General features: G+C 37.1%; 1 protein-coding gene across 1 annotated transcript; it reads right to left on the minus strand.

Moving 5' to 3' along the window:
* Window positions 1-20,997: 20,997 nt before the first annotated feature.
* LOC149175433 (late embryogenis abundant protein 2-like) lies at window positions 20,998-21,907 on the minus strand. The gene is made up of 2 exons (XM_089422830.1): window positions 21,711-21,907; window positions 20,998-21,588 (listed from the first exon to the last, which is right to left on the minus strand). Exons 1-2 carry the CDS (start codon window positions 21,812-21,814, stop codon window positions 21,357-21,359), a joined length of 336 nt encoding a protein of 111 aa, XP_089278956.1. The 5' UTR covers window positions 21,815-21,907; the 3' UTR covers window positions 20,998-21,356.
* Between the last annotated feature and the right edge of the window lie 452 nt (window positions 21,908-22,359).

Here is a 22,359-nt window from a genome sequence, read left to right on the forward strand (position 1 = left end):
AATGGAAATTTTTGCCTGTTTCTCACCAAATCAGGATCTAACTCTTCTCTTGTTTGTTTTCAGAGATTTATTGGAGCAAAATGCCTATTACATGGCGAGAACGTGAGCATGAAGAAGAGGACATGCTTGCTTTACATGATCCGGTTATGGTAAATGCACTGCGGAACTGTGGCCTGCTCAAGTTTTTCCGCATCTCTAGCATGAGGCAACAAATCAACTTGTTGCAGTATTTGCTCGATGCCTGGGACCCTACCAGCCAGGTGTTCCAGATTAGGGGCAAATCCATCCCCTTGACTGTCATGGACATCTATTTTTTGATTGGCTTATCGAGGCGGGGTGCCCCTATCTCCTTATCAGGTTCAGCCCATGGGGGTGAATCTGTGAGAGATTACATTCGCAGGTATTGCAGAGAGGGATCTCAGCTGAGTAAAGACGAAAAGATCATGATTAGAGATGTCACTAATAGGTCCTTGAGGACCATTCTGTTCACCTTTGGTAGGATGGCTGGTGGTGCGGCTCTTCACGTGGCCAACCGGTCTTATATGCAGTATGCTTTAGAATGCCTCAAACCGAAGATGTTCAACTGGTGTGATGCAGTACTCTTTGTGATGAAAGAATAGTTTACCAAGGTGAAAAACGGAAGATTGAAGAACTTTGGATATGGTTCCATTTTGACCGCCTTTTCCTTAGAAAAGATCCCGCTGATGCAGCCGCAGTATTTTTCACTTGGTTTACCTCCACCGACTGAACCACGGATGCAGAGATGGGTCGACCATATGTCCAGACATGCTGGTCAGTCTCAGATTTCCTTTTCTGATACCTTCTTTGGGTGGTTCAATCGTCAGGAGATGGTTTTTTCCGAGTATCCATATGCTGGTATGGACTTCCGGGGTGACCCGGATTTGGTACTGTCGGCTGGCGAGCAGTGGGGTGCCATTGGTAAATTCTTTAACCATATTTCTATTTATCGTTTCTCTTTATAATGTCCTTGTGCTTTATTCTGTCAAGGCTAATTAGAACTCATGTGCTCATGCAGATGTTGGTCCCATTCGGCCAGTAGTACGCCTGAGAGTGCCAGCTGCTGCTCCAGCAGGAGAGGCTGTGGGAAGGGCTATCCTTCGCGACCTTGATGTGGCCGAGACTCTTTCAGCATTACAGGATCAGGTCGAGGGCCTCACTCTCAGTATTCCAGATGTGAGGACTGACGAGCTGCCTCTGAGGTTGCAGCGACATACTACTGGCGTGCCAAGTCGATGGACTAGGCTTTTACGCATGATTGCACAGGCGGTGACTTGTTATCACCAACATCATTAGACTAGGGTGCCCCCTAGCGTTTTGAGTTTTGGGTCATTTGACCAATTTTGTCTTGGTTACAGAACATTATGTGTAAACCATAAACAGTTATATATATATTTTTGATTTTCGGAGTTTCATTTTGGTTAAGTTACATGATCCAAATGCAATTATTGATGAAATGCTTCTTTTTATAAATGTTGCAAATGTCTATCTAACACATAATTTGCCAATGAGTCAATTAATGTGTTTAAGCTTCTGGAAATATGCTAATATTGAATAAAATCAAATTGCCTTTCCAAAATCTTGACCCTTAGGAACATGCGATAGATAGTTGGATTTCGGACGGAGTAGATACCAGTGAGTTGTAGTATGACGAGCTGTGAGTCTAGCCTGACAACAAGTCGGCGTATTCCATGTGTGATGGCATCAGAGAGAAGTTCTATCAACGCGCTATATTCAGCGATGTTATTCGTTGATCGACCAATACATACCCCTCTGAAACTTACTAACTCGCCGCTTGGATAAAAAATGGCCCAGGCCGCAGAAGATAGGTTCCGCGAACTACGACTTGCTCCGTCGGCATATCCAACAAAAGATTCCAATAGGTTCGACATCTGCGACAAATGTAAAAAGTGGATTTACTTGACCAAAATGATTACCCTTAGCGAAAACAAAAATGTAACAAAAGCATATAGGTTACCACACAGAATCATGCATAGTAATGCTTAAGGTACAACCCGTTACGGGGTTGCACCAGTGGAATTCCGTCGTAATCCATTAACTCGTAGGATCCTTTTGCTAATACACGTTTAACAATATAAGGGCCCATCCATAAAGATTTGAATTTACCTACTCCCAATTTATCGGATTCTTGGTCATAAAGTAAGACTAGGTCACCTTCTGAGAAGACACGGGGTTTGACATTCTTGTCGAACTGCACCTTGAATCGTTTCTTATGGGCTTCATTAGCCAGAGCGGCATCACGACGGGTTTCATCCAATTAGATTAGTTCCAAGAAACGAGCCTCCTCTTCTGAAGTTCCGGGGAGAAGGTCGATTGCGAGTTTGAGGGACGAGATTTCACATTGAACTGGTAAGATTGCTTCTAGGCCATACACCAGTTCGAAGGGTGTAAACCCGGTTGCATTCCTTACCGATGTTCGGTATGCCCACAAGGCTAAGTACAGGATCAGGTGCCAACTCCTTTTGTGGACTCCAATCATCCTTTGCAGCATGCGCTTCAGGACTTTGTTGATTGCTTCAACTTGTCTGTTGGCCTGCGGGTAGTATGGAGTAGAGCTGTCGTGAGACAACCCTAATTTGGCAGCTAATTTGGCCATCATGTGATTGCGAAAATGCGATCCATGATCTGTGACTATAGCCTGTGGAATGTCGAATCTGGCGACTACATGATTGAAAAAGAAAAGGGTAGCTGTTTCACCAGTGTTATCTAATGTAGGCATCGCCTTGGCCCATTTGGTAAAATAGTCCACTACGACTATGATATACCCATGCCCCCCGGTCGAGGTGGGGTTACATGTCATGAAATCAATGCCCCATTTGGCGAATGGCCTAACAGCAACAATTGGCTGCAGAGGTGCGGGTGGTCTTCTGGTTTTGCTATCGAAAACTTGACAGGCATGGCAACTTCTGACTGTGGTTATGCAATCTTTGAACATTGTTGGCCAGAAGTATCCTGCTCGCAAATTTTTTTTGCGTCATAGCGTAACCAGATTGATGCCCCCCACACGCACCTGAATGGAAATCATTCAGGACTTTTTCGGCTTCCTCATGGGTGAGGCACCTCCTTAGAACTGTATCGACGCCACGACGGTAAAGTGTATCACCAACGATCATGTAGTCTTTTGATTGGTATCAAATACGTTTTTGTTTGGAGCGGGAGGTATTAGGCCTATATTTTTGGGTTTGGAGATAGATGATTATATCTCCATACCACGGATTGCTTGAAGATATCAGAAACAAAGATTCATCCACGATTGTTTCATCTGATGTTTCATCGTTGGACGACGATGGGAGATTGCATAGTAATTCCGCGAAAACCAGGGCTTTCTTTGACTTGGATTTTACAAATTCCACATCAAACTCTTGTAGAATTGCTATCCATTTTGAATATTTGCCCCCCAGCAACTGTCGCGACAATATATAAGTCATGGGGTTGCAATCTAACAGAATGGTAGTTTTTCGAAAGAGGATATAGTGTCGAAATCTCTGTATCGCTTGAATAGTTGAGAGTGCCAGCTTTTCAACATAGGAATATTTGCTTTCTATATCATTTAAGTTCCTACTTAAATAATATATAGGATGTTCAATTCCGTTCTCTTCTTGAACTAAAACCATTGCGATGGTTATATCTGCTGCAACCAGATACAGGTTAAAGTCTTTTTGATAATTAGGAGCGTACATTAATGATGCTTTCATTAGGGATTCTTTTAACGCATCAAAGGAGGCTTGCGCGACCTGATCCCAGACGAAGGGCACTTCCTTTTTCAATAGACGTGTATAACCTTTAGCAAGTTCGACGTAATTTGGAATGAACCTCCTCAGAAAGTTTGCTTTCCCTTGGAGTTTCTGAATCTGAAGCAAATTTGAAGGTGGAGGCAAATTTATGATTGCCTGAACCTTACATGGGTCGAGACGAATCCCGTCCTTTGAGACTACAAAGCCAAGTAAACGACCAGAACTGACACAGAACACACATTTGTGTGGATTGAGTCGTATCTTGTAGTGTCGGCAACGTAGAAATATCGCTCTCAAATGCTTCGGATGATCGGTCCGCTTTCGCGAATGAGCCGGAAGGTCATCGAGATATGGTTGAACGATGTTTTTGATGTCATGGAAGGCATAATTCATTGCCCTCTGAAATGTTGCCCCTGCGTTCTTTAAACCAAAGGGTAATTTGCAATATGCGAATGTGCCCCACGGAAAAATAAATGCAGTCTTTGACTGGTCCTGTGGGCGGATATTTATTTGATTATACCCGAAGAATCCATCCATGAATGAAAAGATTTTGCATCCGGCGCATTCATCAATTATCTGGTCAATAAAGGGTGTAGGGTAGTTGTCTTTTGGACAAACTTGATTTACATCCCTATAATCGACGCACACTCTAATCGTTCCTTGTTTTTTCATAACAGGAGCAATGTTCGATACCCAATCGGCTAGAGGAACCGGGTAAATGAAACCAGCATGGAGAAGCTTTTCAACTTCTGCCTTGATGGTAGCGGCTTTCTTGGGGTGCACCTGCCGTAGCCATTGTCGTATTGGTTTGACATTTGGATACATCTTGATTTCGTGCTCAACTATACTCGAGTCAATGCCTGGCATTTCATCATATGACCAAGCAAAGACATCTCTGAATTCGCGAAAAAGAGAGTTATATATTTCCAGTTCTGAAGGAGAACAACATTTGCCAACATAAATATTCTCTACAACATCTGTTTTGGTTGAGATATTTATGGCAATAGTCTCTTCAATGTTGGACAAGTTTCGCTTAGAATCCACCGTGTTTACAGTATTTGATAGGAAATAAAAAACTGAAGGATGATGAAGGTCATCAGGAGTATCTTCTTTACAATCCGGAAGATGAGAACGATGGTGGTAATCTTCCCATGGTGCCCCTTCAATTACCATTGATTGAATAATTCTTTCGTCGGTGTAATGCACTTGCGACCAAGGATCTGAAGGGGTGCCATATTCCTTAGACCTATCTATCCAAACGCTTGATGAGTGTTGATTCGGGTCTGCCTCCCATGCCAAAAACATTGATTGCTACAATATTTCTATTGGGCTTGGAGGCAATACCTGCGTATGATCCATGTTTATATCGTTTTCTGAGATCTTTTGAATTGAAGATATCATATTGCAGGTTCCTACCGACGCTACTTCCGCCAAATTGATTAGAGGCGGAAGGGCAAAAGTCCCCATTAATATAGGGTCTTTTAGTAGGCCTACTCCGATATTTTGAAGCGTATGGGGGCTTCCATGGATCATCGGAATGCTTCCCGTAACTTGGGAACTATTCGGGAGAAATGTTTGTTGGTCGACGATCGTAATTCCTCCTTGAAAAGGAAATGCAATCTTCCTAAAGTAGGTCGACACAACTGCAGCCATAGCATATATCCATGGTCTTCCCAGTAGGATGTTGTAATCGAGGTTTCCGTCGATTACTTCGACATCTATTTCTATTGTTTTCCCTCCTAGTTCAACTTGCAAGTTACTTAGAATACCGTATGGGGTATACATTCGTCCGTCAAATGCTTTTAATGTTGTCGAAGATCGCGACAAGGTTGGAGATCCTAAAGTTTTCCAGAAACTCATCGACATAATACATGTGGATGCCCCCTCATCAATAATTGTTCGATGAACAGTTTTGTTGAGGGATTTCACTTGAATGAGGAAAGCTAGTTGAGCTGGTAACTGAGGATCGTATCCTTTATGATTAAAGGACACAAGATTAGAATCCTTTGGGTCTATCCCACCGATAGCTGATAATAAAGCCTGCTTTTGGGATGGGCAATTTTGCAGTACCTCAAGTGTCGACATAGCGGATGGCGATTGGGCCAGATCTTCCACTATATTATAATGCTATGCTGCTCTGGCACGAGGATTAAATGTCGACTTGTGTACTACTCCCTTTGGCGATTTTATTGTTAGCTCAGGAATGATGGGCGGCGCAACTTCTGTGGAAGTTGTTGTGAAACTACTAGGTTGATATTTATCCTTGTTGTTCGACAGCTGTGGATTCCCGTAATCTTTGTTCCTTGTTGATATCAAAGCATCATTTTGCTGTTTCGAAACCGACAACATCAGTACTTGGGACGGGGAAGCATTTTCACTAGCAACCAGATTTGTTCCTGGATTTGGAAACGGATCAGTCAATACTGCCGAGGTTTTTGAATTCTTGATGAATCTTTTAAGCTCAGCCTTATGTGGACAATCTCTTGTCCAATGATCCTCATCACATATTATGCATGGATTTTTTGGTTTCCTATCTCCAGGAGGGTTTGCAGAAGATTTTTTAGGTGATGATTCCTCCTGTTTCTTCTTCTTCCCTTTGTTTTTCTTCTTGCCTCCCGGTTGCTTGGTTTCTTTGCCTTTATCTGTCGAGACAACATTTACTTCCGAGGCAAGAAGTTCTTCTTTTGCATTTTGACTGGAAATCTTACGGGCCTTTTTAGATGTAGCCTTTGTCAATTTCGTGTCTGTCGTACCAATCACGCCATCGCCGGCATGAGAGTCATTGTTCAATTTAGGAGGAGGGGGGACGGAAAATTCTGGTCTGGGAGCGTTAGGGATTTTATTGTAGAGCGTGCCAGACTGAGTATAAATCAAGTCTAAATATTGCGCACGAGAAATAACTTGCTCTTCAGTGACGACTCCTCCTTTTGCCACATCTTATGTAATGGAAGGTAATAAAGACTTAATAAACCATTCAGCTAAAAGCTGATCAGGAACATACGTTTTTACCATTCTACGACGACATCGCCACTCATGAATATGATCGGATATGTGAGTGGCCGTTGTTTGCTTGAAATTGGTAAGAAGTTCTGTTCCCGTTTCGTACCTTATCGGTAACTGAAAATGGGTTAAAAAGGTTGTGGCTAGGGTACTGAAGTTGTCAAACAAAGATCTGGGTAACTCGATATACCATTTTGCTGCCGGACTAGTTAACGTCCTCTAGAAAAGACGATGTCTAATCGAATCATCGTTTAGGGTGTTTGATGAACACTACAGATGAAATGTCATCACATGATTCGATGGGTCTTCACCCGGATTTCCATTAAATTTAGGAATATCTGATGAACGTTTATGCGGAATCGTTGGCCCCTAAGGGGCGTAAGCAATTGGATCGTTTGTTAACCTATTTAGATCCGGTAACTCCAAAGTTGCCACGAAGGGTAACTGTTGATTCAGGTTTGGCGAAGCATACCCAGGATACGACAAAATTTCCTGAGCAGATGGTCTTTGCATACCAGCATAATGCATTTGATGCTGGTAATTTTGGTAAGGTTGATGGGCATAACCATTATAAAACGGTTGATTTTGACCGTTCTGAATATATGGCTGCCCACTATTTGCAAAGATTTGTTGCTCAGATCCTTGGTATACTTGTTGAAATTGCAGTTGTTGGTATTGCACCAGCCATGGTTGCGAAGCCATGTGTTGTTGTCCAATACTGACTTTTTGACCAAGATGAGGGGTAATTGTACCCGTTTGGGCCTGTGTCATTCCACTAGTTGGTGATTGTGGTTGAGTCGTAGGGACAAGAGGCTGTTGCATTACCACCTGAGAAACCTGAGGTTGGCATACAACAGGCAACGCTTGTACTTGCGACACTGTCACAATAGCTGGCGTAGTCGGTATATTTGACATAGGTAAGCATTGTTGCATCGAATATACAACTCTTGGTTGTTGAGGTAGTATTGGTACCCAACCACTAGATGTAATTCCAGCATAACCTGAATTTTGTTGTGAACTCCCGTATGGTTGTCCTCCCGGAGGAGACAATGAAAGGGTATACTGCCCCCCATACGGCGGTAATCTGGTACTTAAAGGAATTGTTTGCCCTTGAGGACCGGACTGCCCAAATTGACACCCTGAAGGATCAATTTGCTGAGACTCAACATAAGAGTTCCCGGATACTATTCTGGATGAACAAATAGGAATGGACCATACTGTCAAAATAGCCCCTGAGTGGGCCCCGTCTAGCGATTGAGAGCTAGTTGGGACAGATGGTATGCCGATGAACATTGTTGGAGTGACAACAGGGAGTTCTGCCGTCGCTGTGTCGGATGACATAGTCCTAGATGTCGACGGTTGTTCAGACATTTCTAGTCTATCCAAAAGATTGCCTAGCGATTCTACAGGAGCTTCCGATTGCGGTAGACTAATTTCTGACGAAGAAGGATATAGAGTGATCCCAACTCCAAATCGCGATGGAGTACTCGATGGAGGATCCTCCACAATCTCTTCTATAGCAATCAAACCAGGTGGAAGAGGTAGACCGTCAAGTCCGTAAAATATTTCTGGTGTCGAAGAAGGTATAGAATCTGCAGCGACAGATGTTTGGGGAATAACACCTTCCGAATCAGCTGTAGATGGAGCTGGCTCAGTAACACAAGTGTTTACCTTCACACTAGGATCAGTTCTACTGTCCTTTGGTGGCTGCTGAACTTCTTCTGTAAAGGCAGGGATACCAGAAATGTTTGGAGTAACCGGAGTCTCTGATGGTGTCAGAACACTTGTTCTAACTTTACCAGGGGATTTGGAACCAGTTAAACGAGTTCGCTTTGTCTGTAACAGTTTCGACTCTGGAGACAAAGACGGTTGACTCATAAGCCTCCACGAACGATGGGGTTTCAATTGACTTTCTTCCACGATTGCGGATTACTCGATCAACTAAAAATCAAGGGGAAGTATGTTTCCGAATTAGATGAATTTTAGACGCTTTGACACAACTTGTTTTTTCAATTTTTAAGAGTCAAGAAAAAACAAAAGATGACTCTACTCGCCTTCGATTTTTAATGAGCCTGAAGTGGCAAGTGCTAAGATGGACCTTTTCCGGTAAGGAGTCTGAAAAGGAACGAAAGGGACTGCTCTGGAAATCTAGACAGAGGGATTACCAAACCAATCACAAAACTGCAGAATACTTTTTACAGTACAGCAGTCAATCTTCCCGAATGCTGTGTTCAGTGCATTACGATCGATAGGGTGGCAGACACGGCTTCCTATGGATAAAGGATAAAGCCTATTGTGGTCTCCCAAAATATACTCGACGGTACATGGGAGCACAAGTCCGTACTGGCACTTATCATCTCAAAGTGGAGGAATCACCCAACCAACAGTGAAAACAACAGTTACCAGGCTTTACGACATCGAAATATGTCTCTAGCCTAGACTTCTAGATGTTGTGCGTTAGGTTCCAAAGTGTTTTTAGATTCATTAAATTTATTTTATGGTTGATCTTGCTTAAGAAATTTTCCTTTCAGGTTCACCACGTGATGTAGATGTACAATTCCTAAAATGCAATCTAAGATCATAAACAGTCGTTTAATATTCTTTCTGCAATGAAAATCCTAGCTACTAAGGAAAGAGAGATGGCGTTCTTTCAACAAAGAGCATAGAGCACACACTATATGCATTGTCCTAAATCAAGCCAACAAACAGTCTAAATGCAAATGCACATGCATGTATTTGTTTTCAGCCTTCTTAATGTGTGAATGATAAAAAGAAAGCTAAGTGCAAATCTGAATTATTTTCCAAAGCGACAATTACTAACAAGTTTCTTTTCAAAACAAAATGAGGACAATGACGACACTTTGTTATTTGGAATTGAAAACTTGCTTTCGACACTTGGAAAACTACTAACTCAAATCAAATACAAGAGTAATAGTGTAATCGACTATCAAGAATAATCAGATCCTCTTCTATGACTGAAAACGAAACTTGTGACACTTTCAAATCAAGAAACGACAATATAATTACGCTACTTCTTTGTAAAGGAGAACTGAAAATGACTCAAAAATACATAAAAAAATTTACACTTCTTTGCACAATGGAGGCGGAATAACAGCAAGGAAATGGGTTTCAAACAGAGGTGTACTGACTACAGGCAGTAAAACTCCTGAATAGATCTGAAAAGAGTGAACACAGAAACCAAAATTTAGGAACAAGGCCTTGTCTGATCAGCGCACCTGTAACACAGTGAAACTGAAATGCAACACACCTATTACACTCGGGAAGTGCGATGCATTTGAAGTTCACAGAACAGACAGTGCGTTGGATCAGGGACGAGACTTTGATTGGGTTTCGGGTCACAGTTTGCAGTTCAGTTCAGGGATTTAGGCCGAGCAAGTGGTAATCAGTAAATCAATCACAGGGGTAGATCTAAGGAGGTTACTAGAGCCACCAGGAGGGCAATTAGAAAGCTTGTAAATCTATCATTTAATTCATAAACAAAACCCGGAGATTGACTGAAGCAGCGTTGATCTACTTTGCACTTGCATAGCAAATGCAGTTCGAAGGCTAGCTGGCTTGACTTCAGGTTCCGTCTGTAAGTTTATAAAGTAAAAAAATGTAGATGAACAAACAATCTACTCGCTCCCTAGCGGAGTCACCATTTTGTTATCGGGAAAACTAGTGTCTATGCAGAGCTGCTAGTCCCACTAAGGCTGGTAGCTACCTTAGAAACAAACACACTAAAAACTACTTTCGTTTTCCTTTATGAGCAATAGATAAGAGAAGAATAAGGAGACCAACCTTTGTCTTGCGCTTGGTTCCTTGCTTGATTCCTCTCTCTTCTAGTAGGTCTTTGCCACTCGCTTCCTTGTCTACCCAGCTTCAAGGAGTACCTGTAGAATCAAAGCAGCATAACACTATCCAAGAACATAGATCTATTATCATAAACAATATAGGATCAGATGTACATTGACCACACAAATGTATAAATCATCAATCATACAAGAATGTGGAGGAAAACTTGAATAGCTTTATTGATAATCAAGAAAGAGCAAAGAGGATTACAACAAATTGTTCTGACGCAGCATCATCCTCTCAGCAAGGAAGCCCTTCTTCACCTCATGAAAAGCTTAGATCACCCAACACTATGATATTGCACCAAGAAACCAACAGCACTTCCTTACAAGATACAAAATTCCAGCCTCTAGATCTCTGGGATGAGAGATCCATATATAGATGTCTGCAAGGGAGGTGAGGCAGCTTTTGAGATTTGATTAGTGTCTTCTCTCTGATAGTTCTTGATTCCACTTGGAGATTGATGATCTCTTACTCATCCCTGGTCGAATTCAGAGAGGCAAGTGTCACAAGAGAGGTTTCTGGAAGATTCCATGCTCCTCCACCTTGCGGATTGACCCTACCATTTGTCCCTTCTTGCCCATTGCACCCCATAGAAGGCCTTTTTGACATGCATCGCACCTACTGTGTGTATTCAGGTGGGATGCAACGCACTTTGCCTATGAAGCAGGTGAAAAGGTCCAGTTTTGACCAGTTCTGAGTAGTTTTTCATGGAGAACTTCTGGGAGATGTTGTAATCAGCTGACCTTGTTCTTTTAGGGGTTGGAACAACACCTTTAGGGACTTAGGAGCCCTTGGTTTATGGACATTTATGCTTGGGGTTGCAGTGCCCAAAAATGTCTATAACACGACTGTTCACGTCAAAACCGTGCCAACACTTTCTTGCACTCAGAGATGATCAGTCATCTGAGACCTATGCTCCAGGTGTTACTGCAGTCCACCTGATTCTACAAATTCCGCCACTACAGTTCTGTAATCAATGATGCATCCTAAAAAAAAATTAAGGCTATCCCTACTCTATGCTCTGATACCAAGATAAAAATCAGATTTGAATTAAAAAGAAGGAGTTACAGCTCACAGGTGAGTACTGCACCTGGAGACTGCACTCATACAAAGAGAACTCTCTGTACACTCTACTATTCATGAATGAAAGATTACATCATTAAGTACATCACTAGAAATCAGGTAGTTGCAAACAAACTCCTAAACTCTAGGAACAAATCCTAAACTAAGGAGATACATTACAACTTATGTAACCATTTCTCCATTAATACAAAATAATATTAATTATTTTCAACTATTTGGCTTTTAGTAACTGAAGATGTTGGTTCAGCGGTACAGAAATATGTTGATAATTTCAGAAAAATGCAACTCTTCAAAGTCTAATTTATTTCTCAGTGGAATCAAACAGGAGATTGAGTTTCAGTTTACTATTTTAAAAGACTCACTCAACTGCAAACTTCTGCATCATTCGGTGTACGCGACTTACCATAAGCAAGACCTTCAAATACAGCTATTATACGTACATGTTGAGTCTGATTTATGGTTTTATTCACCGAATCGACCTAACTATTTCACTTTCTTTTACGTCATGCACGTGTAACAAGTTGATCGACACTGTACTTTGCTCTATGACCGTTCAACCTGATACACAAAAGTCAGTGCATCGTTATGTAGAACATAGTTACTAAATTCAAATTTGAATATTAATACAAATACGAATTCGAATTCCATTCGATACACAAAAAATATTGACTACCTAAAATTCAATACGAAAAAATTTGGAAGTATAAATCTTCCAAAATTAAATTATTTAAACAAAAAAATCTATATTTACAAGAGACCGAACCGTATTCCAAATATCATAAAACAAAATAAAACATCATAGAACAATATATTTAAAAAAAAATCTCATCCTCAAATCGTAAATTTTAATATAATACTTAAAAATGAAAAATAACAACATTATTAATTAATAACTAAAACAACCTAAATCTCTCTTTGTAGATTTAGCTTTTCTAGTGGATCCCAATGAAAACACACTTTCAAAGAGTTGTTTACAATGTAGATTTTGTTCGTCTAGTGGAAAGGTGTACATTCTACTCAATTCAAAACAAATAGGAGGGGAGAACCACACCCAAATTTTAGTTCACGATTCGATTTGGTTACTAGTGGGGATGTGGGAAAGAGCGTTGAAGTGTGCCCAACATACCATACTCACTAAATTTGAAAAAAATACCACAGTATGAAATTCAAATAGAAAAAATACACAATATTTTTTTAACATGCAATTTATTGTTTACTAGAAATTTCTATTTTTTAATTTTAAATATTAATTTTTATTAATAAAAACCTTTACAAATTAGATTATAATTGTATTTTTTTAATATAGAAATCTCTGATCTTAATGCCTTAAATAATATAGAAATTTCTATTTTTAAATATTAAATTTTATATTAATAAAAAAATTTCCCAAAATCTATCATAATTATATTTATTTTATTTATTTTAACCTATCAGTACAATTTATTATAAGTTTTTTTAATATATAAAATTTTATTTACCAAATTTCATCAAAATTGTACTATTTTTAACATACAATTTAAAATTTATTTTAATAAAAAATTTGATTTTTTTTTTTTTAATTTTTTTTTTCTATTATAAAAAACACACTGAATTTAAATTTCCAAATTTGCAGCCGAACCAAGTCGAACAGGTGTATTTTCGAATTTCTATGGCCAATATGACCAGACTTGGTAGCTATGATGTGGACCATATTGCCAAATTTACCTGTGCTTACATGCATGCAGGCCTACAGGTTGGCGAGCTGACACCCGGAAGATGCGTTGACAACCTAGCTTTGAAGTGTTCATATGAGAAGCTATCAATTGTCCAAAGGACATTGCTTCAACCCTACCCTCAAAAATCAAATTTTGGCAGATCAGGTGCGCACTTCACACTCACTTAGATGCTCTTTTTAGCTAAATGAATAGTAGGTTTTGTGTTCCATATCTCACTTTGTAGGATAGAAGGATAGATTTGAAGTTAAATAGATCTAAATTAGTTTCTAGTTTAAATACTCAAGTTTTGGTGGGGTTTTTGTGGTCATATCTCTAAAAGTAAGCACAAAACATAGTTCAAATAAAAGAAAGAATCTGCATTTCAAAAGATTATATCAAATTTAGACAAATGAGCATCAGTCAATAACATTGGGTAGGATTGTTAATAACAATAATTTCTCTAATGATAAAAATTAATTAAGTTAGCTAATAATTTTTCTAATGATAAAAAATAAAATAAATTAATATATTTAGTTAAATTAATTCAATTAATTAAACTTTAAAATTATACTTAGGTCGAGATCATGGTCAACCATGGTTCAACATCACATTGTGACAAAGCTTGTCTCAATATGAAAATCAAGATGGTCAATCATGGTCATAGATGCTCAAGTATGGTCAAACATAGTAGAACATGGTCAACTATGGTCAACCATAATCAACCATGGTTTATAATATTAATCAATGTTCCACCAAGGCTTTGGGAGGGCAAAACGCGGGTGCGGGGAGACACACAAGGGGGACATGTGGGAATACCGTCAAATTTTAGCGAAATTTAGGGGGGACGGGGGATGTTAAGATATATAATTTTTTCCTTCTTAATATATATATATATATATATATATATATATATATTGAAAGCATAAATACAATGATACATATTCATAATTGAATTAATGAAATATATTGATCCATACTCATCATCCTTACTAAGACATACATGATTCATCCATAGACCACAAGATTCAATAATGAAATACTCTCAATCCATATTCATTATTCACCATTCTAGAATCCACATTGATTTAAAAATAAAATTCATAATTCATCATTCCAGATTCTAAATTGATTTAAAATTAAAATTCATCATTCATCATTCTAGAATCTAATTAGTACTAAGAAAAATAGACTATAATAGACACTCAAATTTGAAGACTGAAATAGTAAATTGATATAACTAAAACTCAAAAACAGTGGAGTGAGGAGTCTAAAAGTCACTCTAAAGTACACATATGGCTTGCTATTCTTGATTAAATACTAATTACATACCCTTATACATGAGAAAAGCAATCGAAACATTGCAACCCATCGAATCCTGAATCCCTGAAAAATTGTTACATCTACTGGATTTTGAGTGAGATCTAAAATTCTACTTTCACCATATGAAATCCAATGAGGTAGGAACCACTCTCAAACATCCTGAGTCATTTCATGGTAACGTTAAAAATTTAAGTAAAAGGATGAAAATGAAAGATAAAGGAGAACTTTCATTTTCATCCTTTTACTTTAAGAATTTAACATTACCATGAATTGCATAGCATTAGTAGGGCAATATGGTCAAATACTAGGTTTCCCCTCTCATAAATCATTGTTTACAAGCAAATTTAAGGAGGAACACATAGCCCATTTTAGCGTCCCCCTTTTGGGGAGTTGTATCCCTCACACTAGGGAAACATCCCCCTATGTCTCTCCAAAAAGGGGATGTGGGGAAACGTTTCCCCAGACGCCCCCGTCATGGGTGCATGGGTTGCGAGGAGTGCACACCCCCGACCTTGGGGATGCGTCCCCATGGAACACTTATATTAATCCCTTGGACTTATTGATTTTTTAAATTTATAATATTAATTTCTTGAATTTATTAATCCCTTAAATTTATAATATTAAATATAATATTTTTTTAATTTAATATTTAATATAAACTTTAATAGTTAATATTAATAATAATAACCCTATAACGATTCAGGTATGAGTAACTTTATAACGAATTCCTATTGAATTGGTTTTGGAAAACCATACCTAATATATCTCTATGAGGAAGCATAGTGATCATACAAAACAGAGCAGCTTAATTTCAGACTACAACTTCAGATAAGACATTCGATGGCATGTTCTTTGTCGATTGATAAATATCCGACACCAATTAATATTGACATTAAATAATCGATAAATAAATTATTTTATACAGCGAATTTTCTCTCTTGAAAGAAAGAAACACATGAATATTTTTTTAACCCACATTTAAATTGGGAGAGTGTTTTTGGGAAGTTGCTCAGAAAGTGAGCACCCTCGCATTTGAGAATCCTCGAACTTCGACCCTGTATTACTATGATTAAAGTTTGTTTATGTAGTAAATGCATAATTTTTTTTAACCCACATTTGCACTAATACCACTATAACTTTGAGGTATATATTAAAATGACATTGTAAGAATAAATATAAGTGAATTTATTTTTATTACCGAGATGTGGCTAATTGTTTTAATTATCAAGCATTTGTTTCCAACAACCATAGAATCTTATATAAATTATAAATTTTTACATTATGATAAAGTTTGTTTTAATATGAAAATCAAAATGGTTAATCATCATCATAGATGCTCAAATCTGATTCATCTAGCATTTAGCTTTTCCCATTAGAGTTGGTAATTTTAAGATAAATCTGATATAAATTATAAATCTTTACACTATGATAAAGTTTGTCTCAATATGAAAATCGAAATGATTAATCATGATCCTAAATACTCAAACCTCACTGATCTCGCATTTAGCTTTCCCGTTAGGGTTGGTAGCTTTAGGCTGTTACGGGTTGATTCTGAGCTCACTCAAACCGTAGCGGCGGAGGGGTAGAAAGACGCTTTCAACCCCAAGTGGGTTCCTGTGTCACTCTGTCTCGATGTTCCTTCGATCAGCCTTCCCGAGTTTTGGCATATGACCCCACGCTCGATTTTAATCCTTCTAACCGTTGAGGCAAAAGAAGGATCGAAAATAAATCAGAGAAGGGGCCATCAAAGCTCAAGACTCAAGGCTCAAGGTGGGGCCATCCCATTGCAGGAGTTGTCACGGACAACGCACATCCGTGGTTGCTTCCTTTAGGCGTCCACTCCCCTAAACTTGCACGCAACTTGAAGTTACTTGGTAGATTGGAGGGGACACTGGGGCCCTTTGCTATCATCCACGTGCGATAGCATTTGGCTTTTAGTAAGTGAAGATGTTGGTTCAGCGGTATAGAAATATGTTGACAATTTCAGAAAAATGCAACTCTTCAAAGTATAATTTATTTCTCAGTAGAATTAAACAGGAGATTGAGTTTCAGTTTACTATTTTAAAAGACTCACTCAACTGCAAACTTCTCCATCATTCCGTGTACGCGACTTACCATAAGCGAGACCTTTCAAATACAACTAGTATACGTAGATGTTGAGTCTGATTTTTGGTTTTATTCACCGAATCGACATAGCTATCTCGCTTTCTTTTACGTCATGCACGTGTAACAAGTTGATGACACTGTACTTTGCTCTATGACCGTTCAACCTGATACACAAACGTATGGAACGTAGTTACCAAATTCAAATTCGACTACTAATACGAATATGAATTTGAATTTGTTTCCATACAAAAAAAAAATTAACTACCTAAAATTTAATATGGAAAAATTCAGAAGTATAAATTTTCCAAAATTAAATTATTTAAACAAAATAACCTATATTTACAGAAGACGGAACCGTATTCTAAAGATTATAAAACAAAATAAAACATCATAGAACAATATATTTATATTTGAAAAAAATGGCATTCTCAGATAGTAAATTTTAATATAATGCTTAAAAATAAAATAAAAACATTATTAATTAATAACTAAAACAACCTAAATCTCTCTTTGTAGATTTAGCTTTTCCAATGGATCCCAATGAAAACACACTTTCAAAGAATTGTTTACAATGTAGATTTTGTTCGTCCAGTTGGAAGGTGCACATTCTACTCAATTCAAAACAAATAAGAAGAGAGAACCACACCCAAATTTTAGTTCACGATTAGATTTTGTTATTAGTGGAGAAGTAGGAAAGAGTGTTGAAGTGTTCCCAACATACTATACTTACTAAATTTGAAAAAAAATACCACAGTATGAAATTCAAATAAAAAAAATACACAATAATTTTTTTAATATGCAATTTATTATTTACTATACTTGTTTAATATAGAAATTTCTATTTTTAATTTTTAAATATTAAATTTTTTATTAATAATTTTTTTACCAAATTAGATTATTAATTATATTTTTTTAATATAGAAATTTCTGATCTTAATATTTTAAATAATATAGAAATTTCTATTTTTAAATATTAAATTTTATATTAATTTTTTTTACCAAACTAAATAATATATAGAAATTTCTATTTTTAAATATTAAATTTTATATTAATATAAAAAATTTAACAAAATATATTATAATATAGAAATTTCTATTTTTAAATATTAAATTTTCTATTAATATAAAAGATTTACCAAAATATATTATAATTATAATATTTTTAACGTACCACTTACAATTTATTATAATTTTTCTTAATATAAAATTTTTTATGTACCAAATTTCATCATAACTGTAATATTTTTAACATATCATTTAAATTTGCTCCTAATAAAAAAAATTGATTAATTAATTTTCTATTATAAAAAAAACAAAGAATTTGAATTTCCGAATTTGTAGCCGAACCCAATCGAACTGGTGTATTTTCGAATTTTTATGGCCAATATTGCCGAACTTGGTAGCTATGATGTGGACCATATGGCCAAATTTACCTGTGCTTACATGCATGCGGGCCTACAGGTTGGCGAGCTGGCACACGGAAGATGCGTCGACAACCTAGCTTTGAAGTGTTCATATGAGAAGCTATCAATAGTCCAAAGGACATTGCTTCAACCCCACCCTCAAAAATCAAATTTTGGCAGATCAGGTGCGCACTTCACAATCACTTAGATGCTCTTTTTAGCTAAACGAATATTAGGTTTTGTGTTCCATATCTCACTGTGTAGGATAGAAGGATAGATTTGAAGTTAAATAGATCTAAATTAGTTTCTAGTTTAAATAATAAGTTTTGGTGGGTTTTTGTGATCATATCTCTAAAAGTAAGCGCAAAACTTAGTTCAAAGAAAAGAAAGAATTTATATTTCAAAATATTATATCAAATTTAGATAAATGAGCATTAGTCAATAACATTGGGTAGGATTGTTAATAGCAATAATTTCTCTAATGATAAACATTAATTAAGTTAGCTAATAATTTCTCTAATGATAAAATTTAAAATAAATTAATATATTTAACTAAATTAATTAAACATTAAAATCATATTTAGGTCGAGATCATGGTCAACCATGGTTCAACGTCACATTGTGACAAAGCTTGTCTCAATATGAAAATCAAGATGGTCAATCATGGTCATAGATACTCAAGTATCGTCAAACATAGTAGAACATGGTCAACTATGGTCAACCATAATCAACCATGGTTTATAATATTAATCAATGTTCCACCAAGACTCTGGGAGGGGGACATGCAGGTGCGAGGAGACACACAAGGGGGACATGTGGGAATACCCTCAAATTTTAGGGAAATTTACAAGGGACAGAGAGACGTCGGGTATATAATTTTTTCCTTTTTAATATATATATATATATATATATAATTTTTTCCTTTTTAATATATATATATATATATATATATATATATATATATATATATATATCAATCATACTCAATAATGAAAGCATAAATACAATGATACATTCATAATTGAATTAAATAATGAAATACTCTGATCCATATTCACTATTCACCATTCTAGAATCCACATTGGCTTAAACATTAAATTCATCATTCTAGAATCTAATTACTACGAAGCAACATAGACTATAATAGATACTGAAATTTGAAGACTGAAATAGTAAATTGATATAACTAAAACTCAAAAACAGTGGAGTGATGAGTCTAAAAGTCACTCTAAAGTACACAGATGGCTTGGTGTTCTTGATTAAATGCTAATTCCATATCCTTATACATGACAAAAGGCAATGGAAACATTGCAATCCATCGAACCCTGAATCCCTGAAAAATTGTTATCTTTGCTGGATTTTGAGTGAGATCTAAAATTCTACTTTCTCCATATGAAATCCAATTAGATCGGAACCACCCTCAAGCATCCTGAGTCATTTCATGGTAATGTTAAAAACTTAAGTAAAATGATGAAAATGAAATATGAGAATGTCACTTTTACTTTAAAAATTTAACATTACCATGAATTGCATAACTTTAGTAGGGCAATATGGTCAAATACTAGGTTTCCCCTCTCATAAATCATTGTTTACAAGCAAATTTAAGGGGGAACGCATAGCCAATTTTGAGGGGGGCATCCCCCTTTTGGGGAGTTGTGTCCCCCACACTAGGGAAACATACCCCTGCATCTCCTCAAAAGGGGGATGTGGGGAAACGTTTCCCCAAACGTCCCCGTCTTAGGTGCGTGAGGTGTGAGGAGTACGAGCACCCAACCCTGGGGACGTGTCCCCGTGGAACACTCATATTAATCCCTTACACTTATCAATTTTTTAAATTTATAATATTAATCTCTTGAATTTATTAATCCCTTAAATTTATAATATTGAATGTAATATTTTTTTTTAATTTAATATTTAATATAAATTTAATAATTAATATTAATAATAATAACCTTATAACGATTAGGTATGAGTAACTTTATAACGAATCCAATTGAATTGGTTTTGGAAAACCATATCTAATATATCTCTATGAGGAAGCATAGTGATCATACAAAACAGAGCAGCTTAATTTCAGACTACACCTTCAGATAAGACATTCGAGAGCATGTTCTTTGTCGATTGAAAAATATCCGACACAAATTAATATTGACTTTAAATAATCAATAAATAAATTATTTTATACAGCAAATTTTCTCTGTTGAAAGAAAGAAACACATGAATATAATTTTAACCCACATTTAAATTGGGAGAGTGTTTTTTGAAGTGGCTCAGAAAGTGACAACCCTCGCATTCGAGAATCCTCGAACTTCGACCCTGTATTACTATGATTGAAGTTTGTTTGTGTAGTAAATGATTTTTTTTTTTAACCCACATTTGCACTAATACCACTGTAACTTTGAGGTATATATTAAAATGAGTGAATTATTTTTATTACCGAGATGTGGCTAATTGTTTTCATTATCAAGCATTTGTTTCCAACAACCATAGAAAGTGCTACAGTCAACATAAGAATGTGATGTGCATCGTAAATCTTTACATTCATCATCGGACCTTGTAGTGTCCAGTTGATCTTAAGAGTGAATTTTTAATAGAGTTTAGGTTTTTGTGATTCATATCAAGTAATAGTTTTCCATGTGATTTTCGCCGAAGAATCTCTCTCTTAAGTGAATTTTTAATTGATTGAGAAAAATTTAGACATTTGATCTTAAGAGTCAATCTTCAATTGATTGAGAAAAAATTACGCATTTGTACCAGTCTAGAGAATTCATCAACATCCTGCTTGTATTCAGGACTGGGTATTGTTTTCAGCATGACAAGAGTCAGCCAGTCTAATTGGCAACTTATTGGGAAGCCAAGATAGATTGATTTTTTATGTGAATTCAGGCCAATCTTATTGATAATGTGTAATATGGTCATACAAACAAAGCAGTTTATCATCAAACAGCAACTTCAAACTCAGAAATTCGACAGCACTCTTTCATTGATTGATTGTGAAATCAATATTGTAGCGAAGCAATGATACGTTTGACATGTGAATCCATCCAGAGTACACCTTTTCCCACCAACAGTGTCTGCTCTACATCCACGTCTTGGGGTTTGAAATTGAATATAGAGCGTTAGTTTGGAACTTTGCCAGAATTAGCGGAATGGACCTTGAGAATATTTTCTCTCTGTTCCGCTACATCGGCCTCACCAAAGTGATCTTCTGGGACATAGTGACCCGTTACAGGATCAGGCATCCAAGACCTCTTTTTATAACCTGCAACAGTCTTATCAACCGCTTTTTTTGGCTCTGGCCGAGTTAATCCTCTATTTTCGACTGTCCAGGCTACTGCGCTGTATCCTCGCCTGCAAGAGAACATCAAGCAAAAGAGAACGGAATCAAGTAAATTAGTTTTCATTCCCAATATCAAAACCCTGATTTTAAAAGTGTGGAGATCATAGTATGGTGTTGGAGTGGTAAAGCTCACATAGCCTGAATGCCGAGATTTGATCCCAAATCATATACATGACCCCCAAATCGAGAAATAGCACCGGCAGCCGCAACCTTCAAATGGAGAAGAGATCTCGCCATGAGGACATCCACGATCAAAAAGATAAATCTGAGAAATTATAGGAAGTGTTTCAAGGATGATGATGTTCAGAGTACAGACGAGGGGCCATTTAAATAGGCCTAGACCTACTTGGGAACGAGCATGGAACTTGCTCAATCAATCTTAAGAGCTGTAAAGGTATTTGCAGTATTTTCTTAATTTGATCAGGCACAACGTACAACCGTGGTTGCTTCCTTTACGCGTCCACTCTCCTGAACTTGTACGCCACTGGAAGTACTTGTTAAATTGATGGGGACATTGGGGCCAGGGGTTAAATTTGACGGGTGACCTTACCCGTCAAGGAATTTTTGTTATAACGTTTTTATTTTTAAACTGCCCATCATATGACTTTTAAAATTTATTTGTACAAGTTTCATCTAATTTCAAATTATACAATAAAAGAACAATAGTTGTGAAATAATTTTCAAACCAAAAACTAATGTGCATGATTTCTCTGTTGGATACAACGACCCTTTTGGTGGCTCCCAGCCTTTCCCAACAACCGACTTTGCAGACAAAAAGTTGT

This window comes from Pinus tabuliformis, chromosome 4_1 (genome assembly GCF_031772625.1).
Source record: "Pinus tabuliformis cultivar Carrire ecotype Pingquan chromosome 4_1, CPIR1, whole genome shotgun sequence".
NCBI lineage: Eukaryota > Viridiplantae > Streptophyta > Pinopsida > Pinales > Pinaceae > Pinus > Pinus tabuliformis.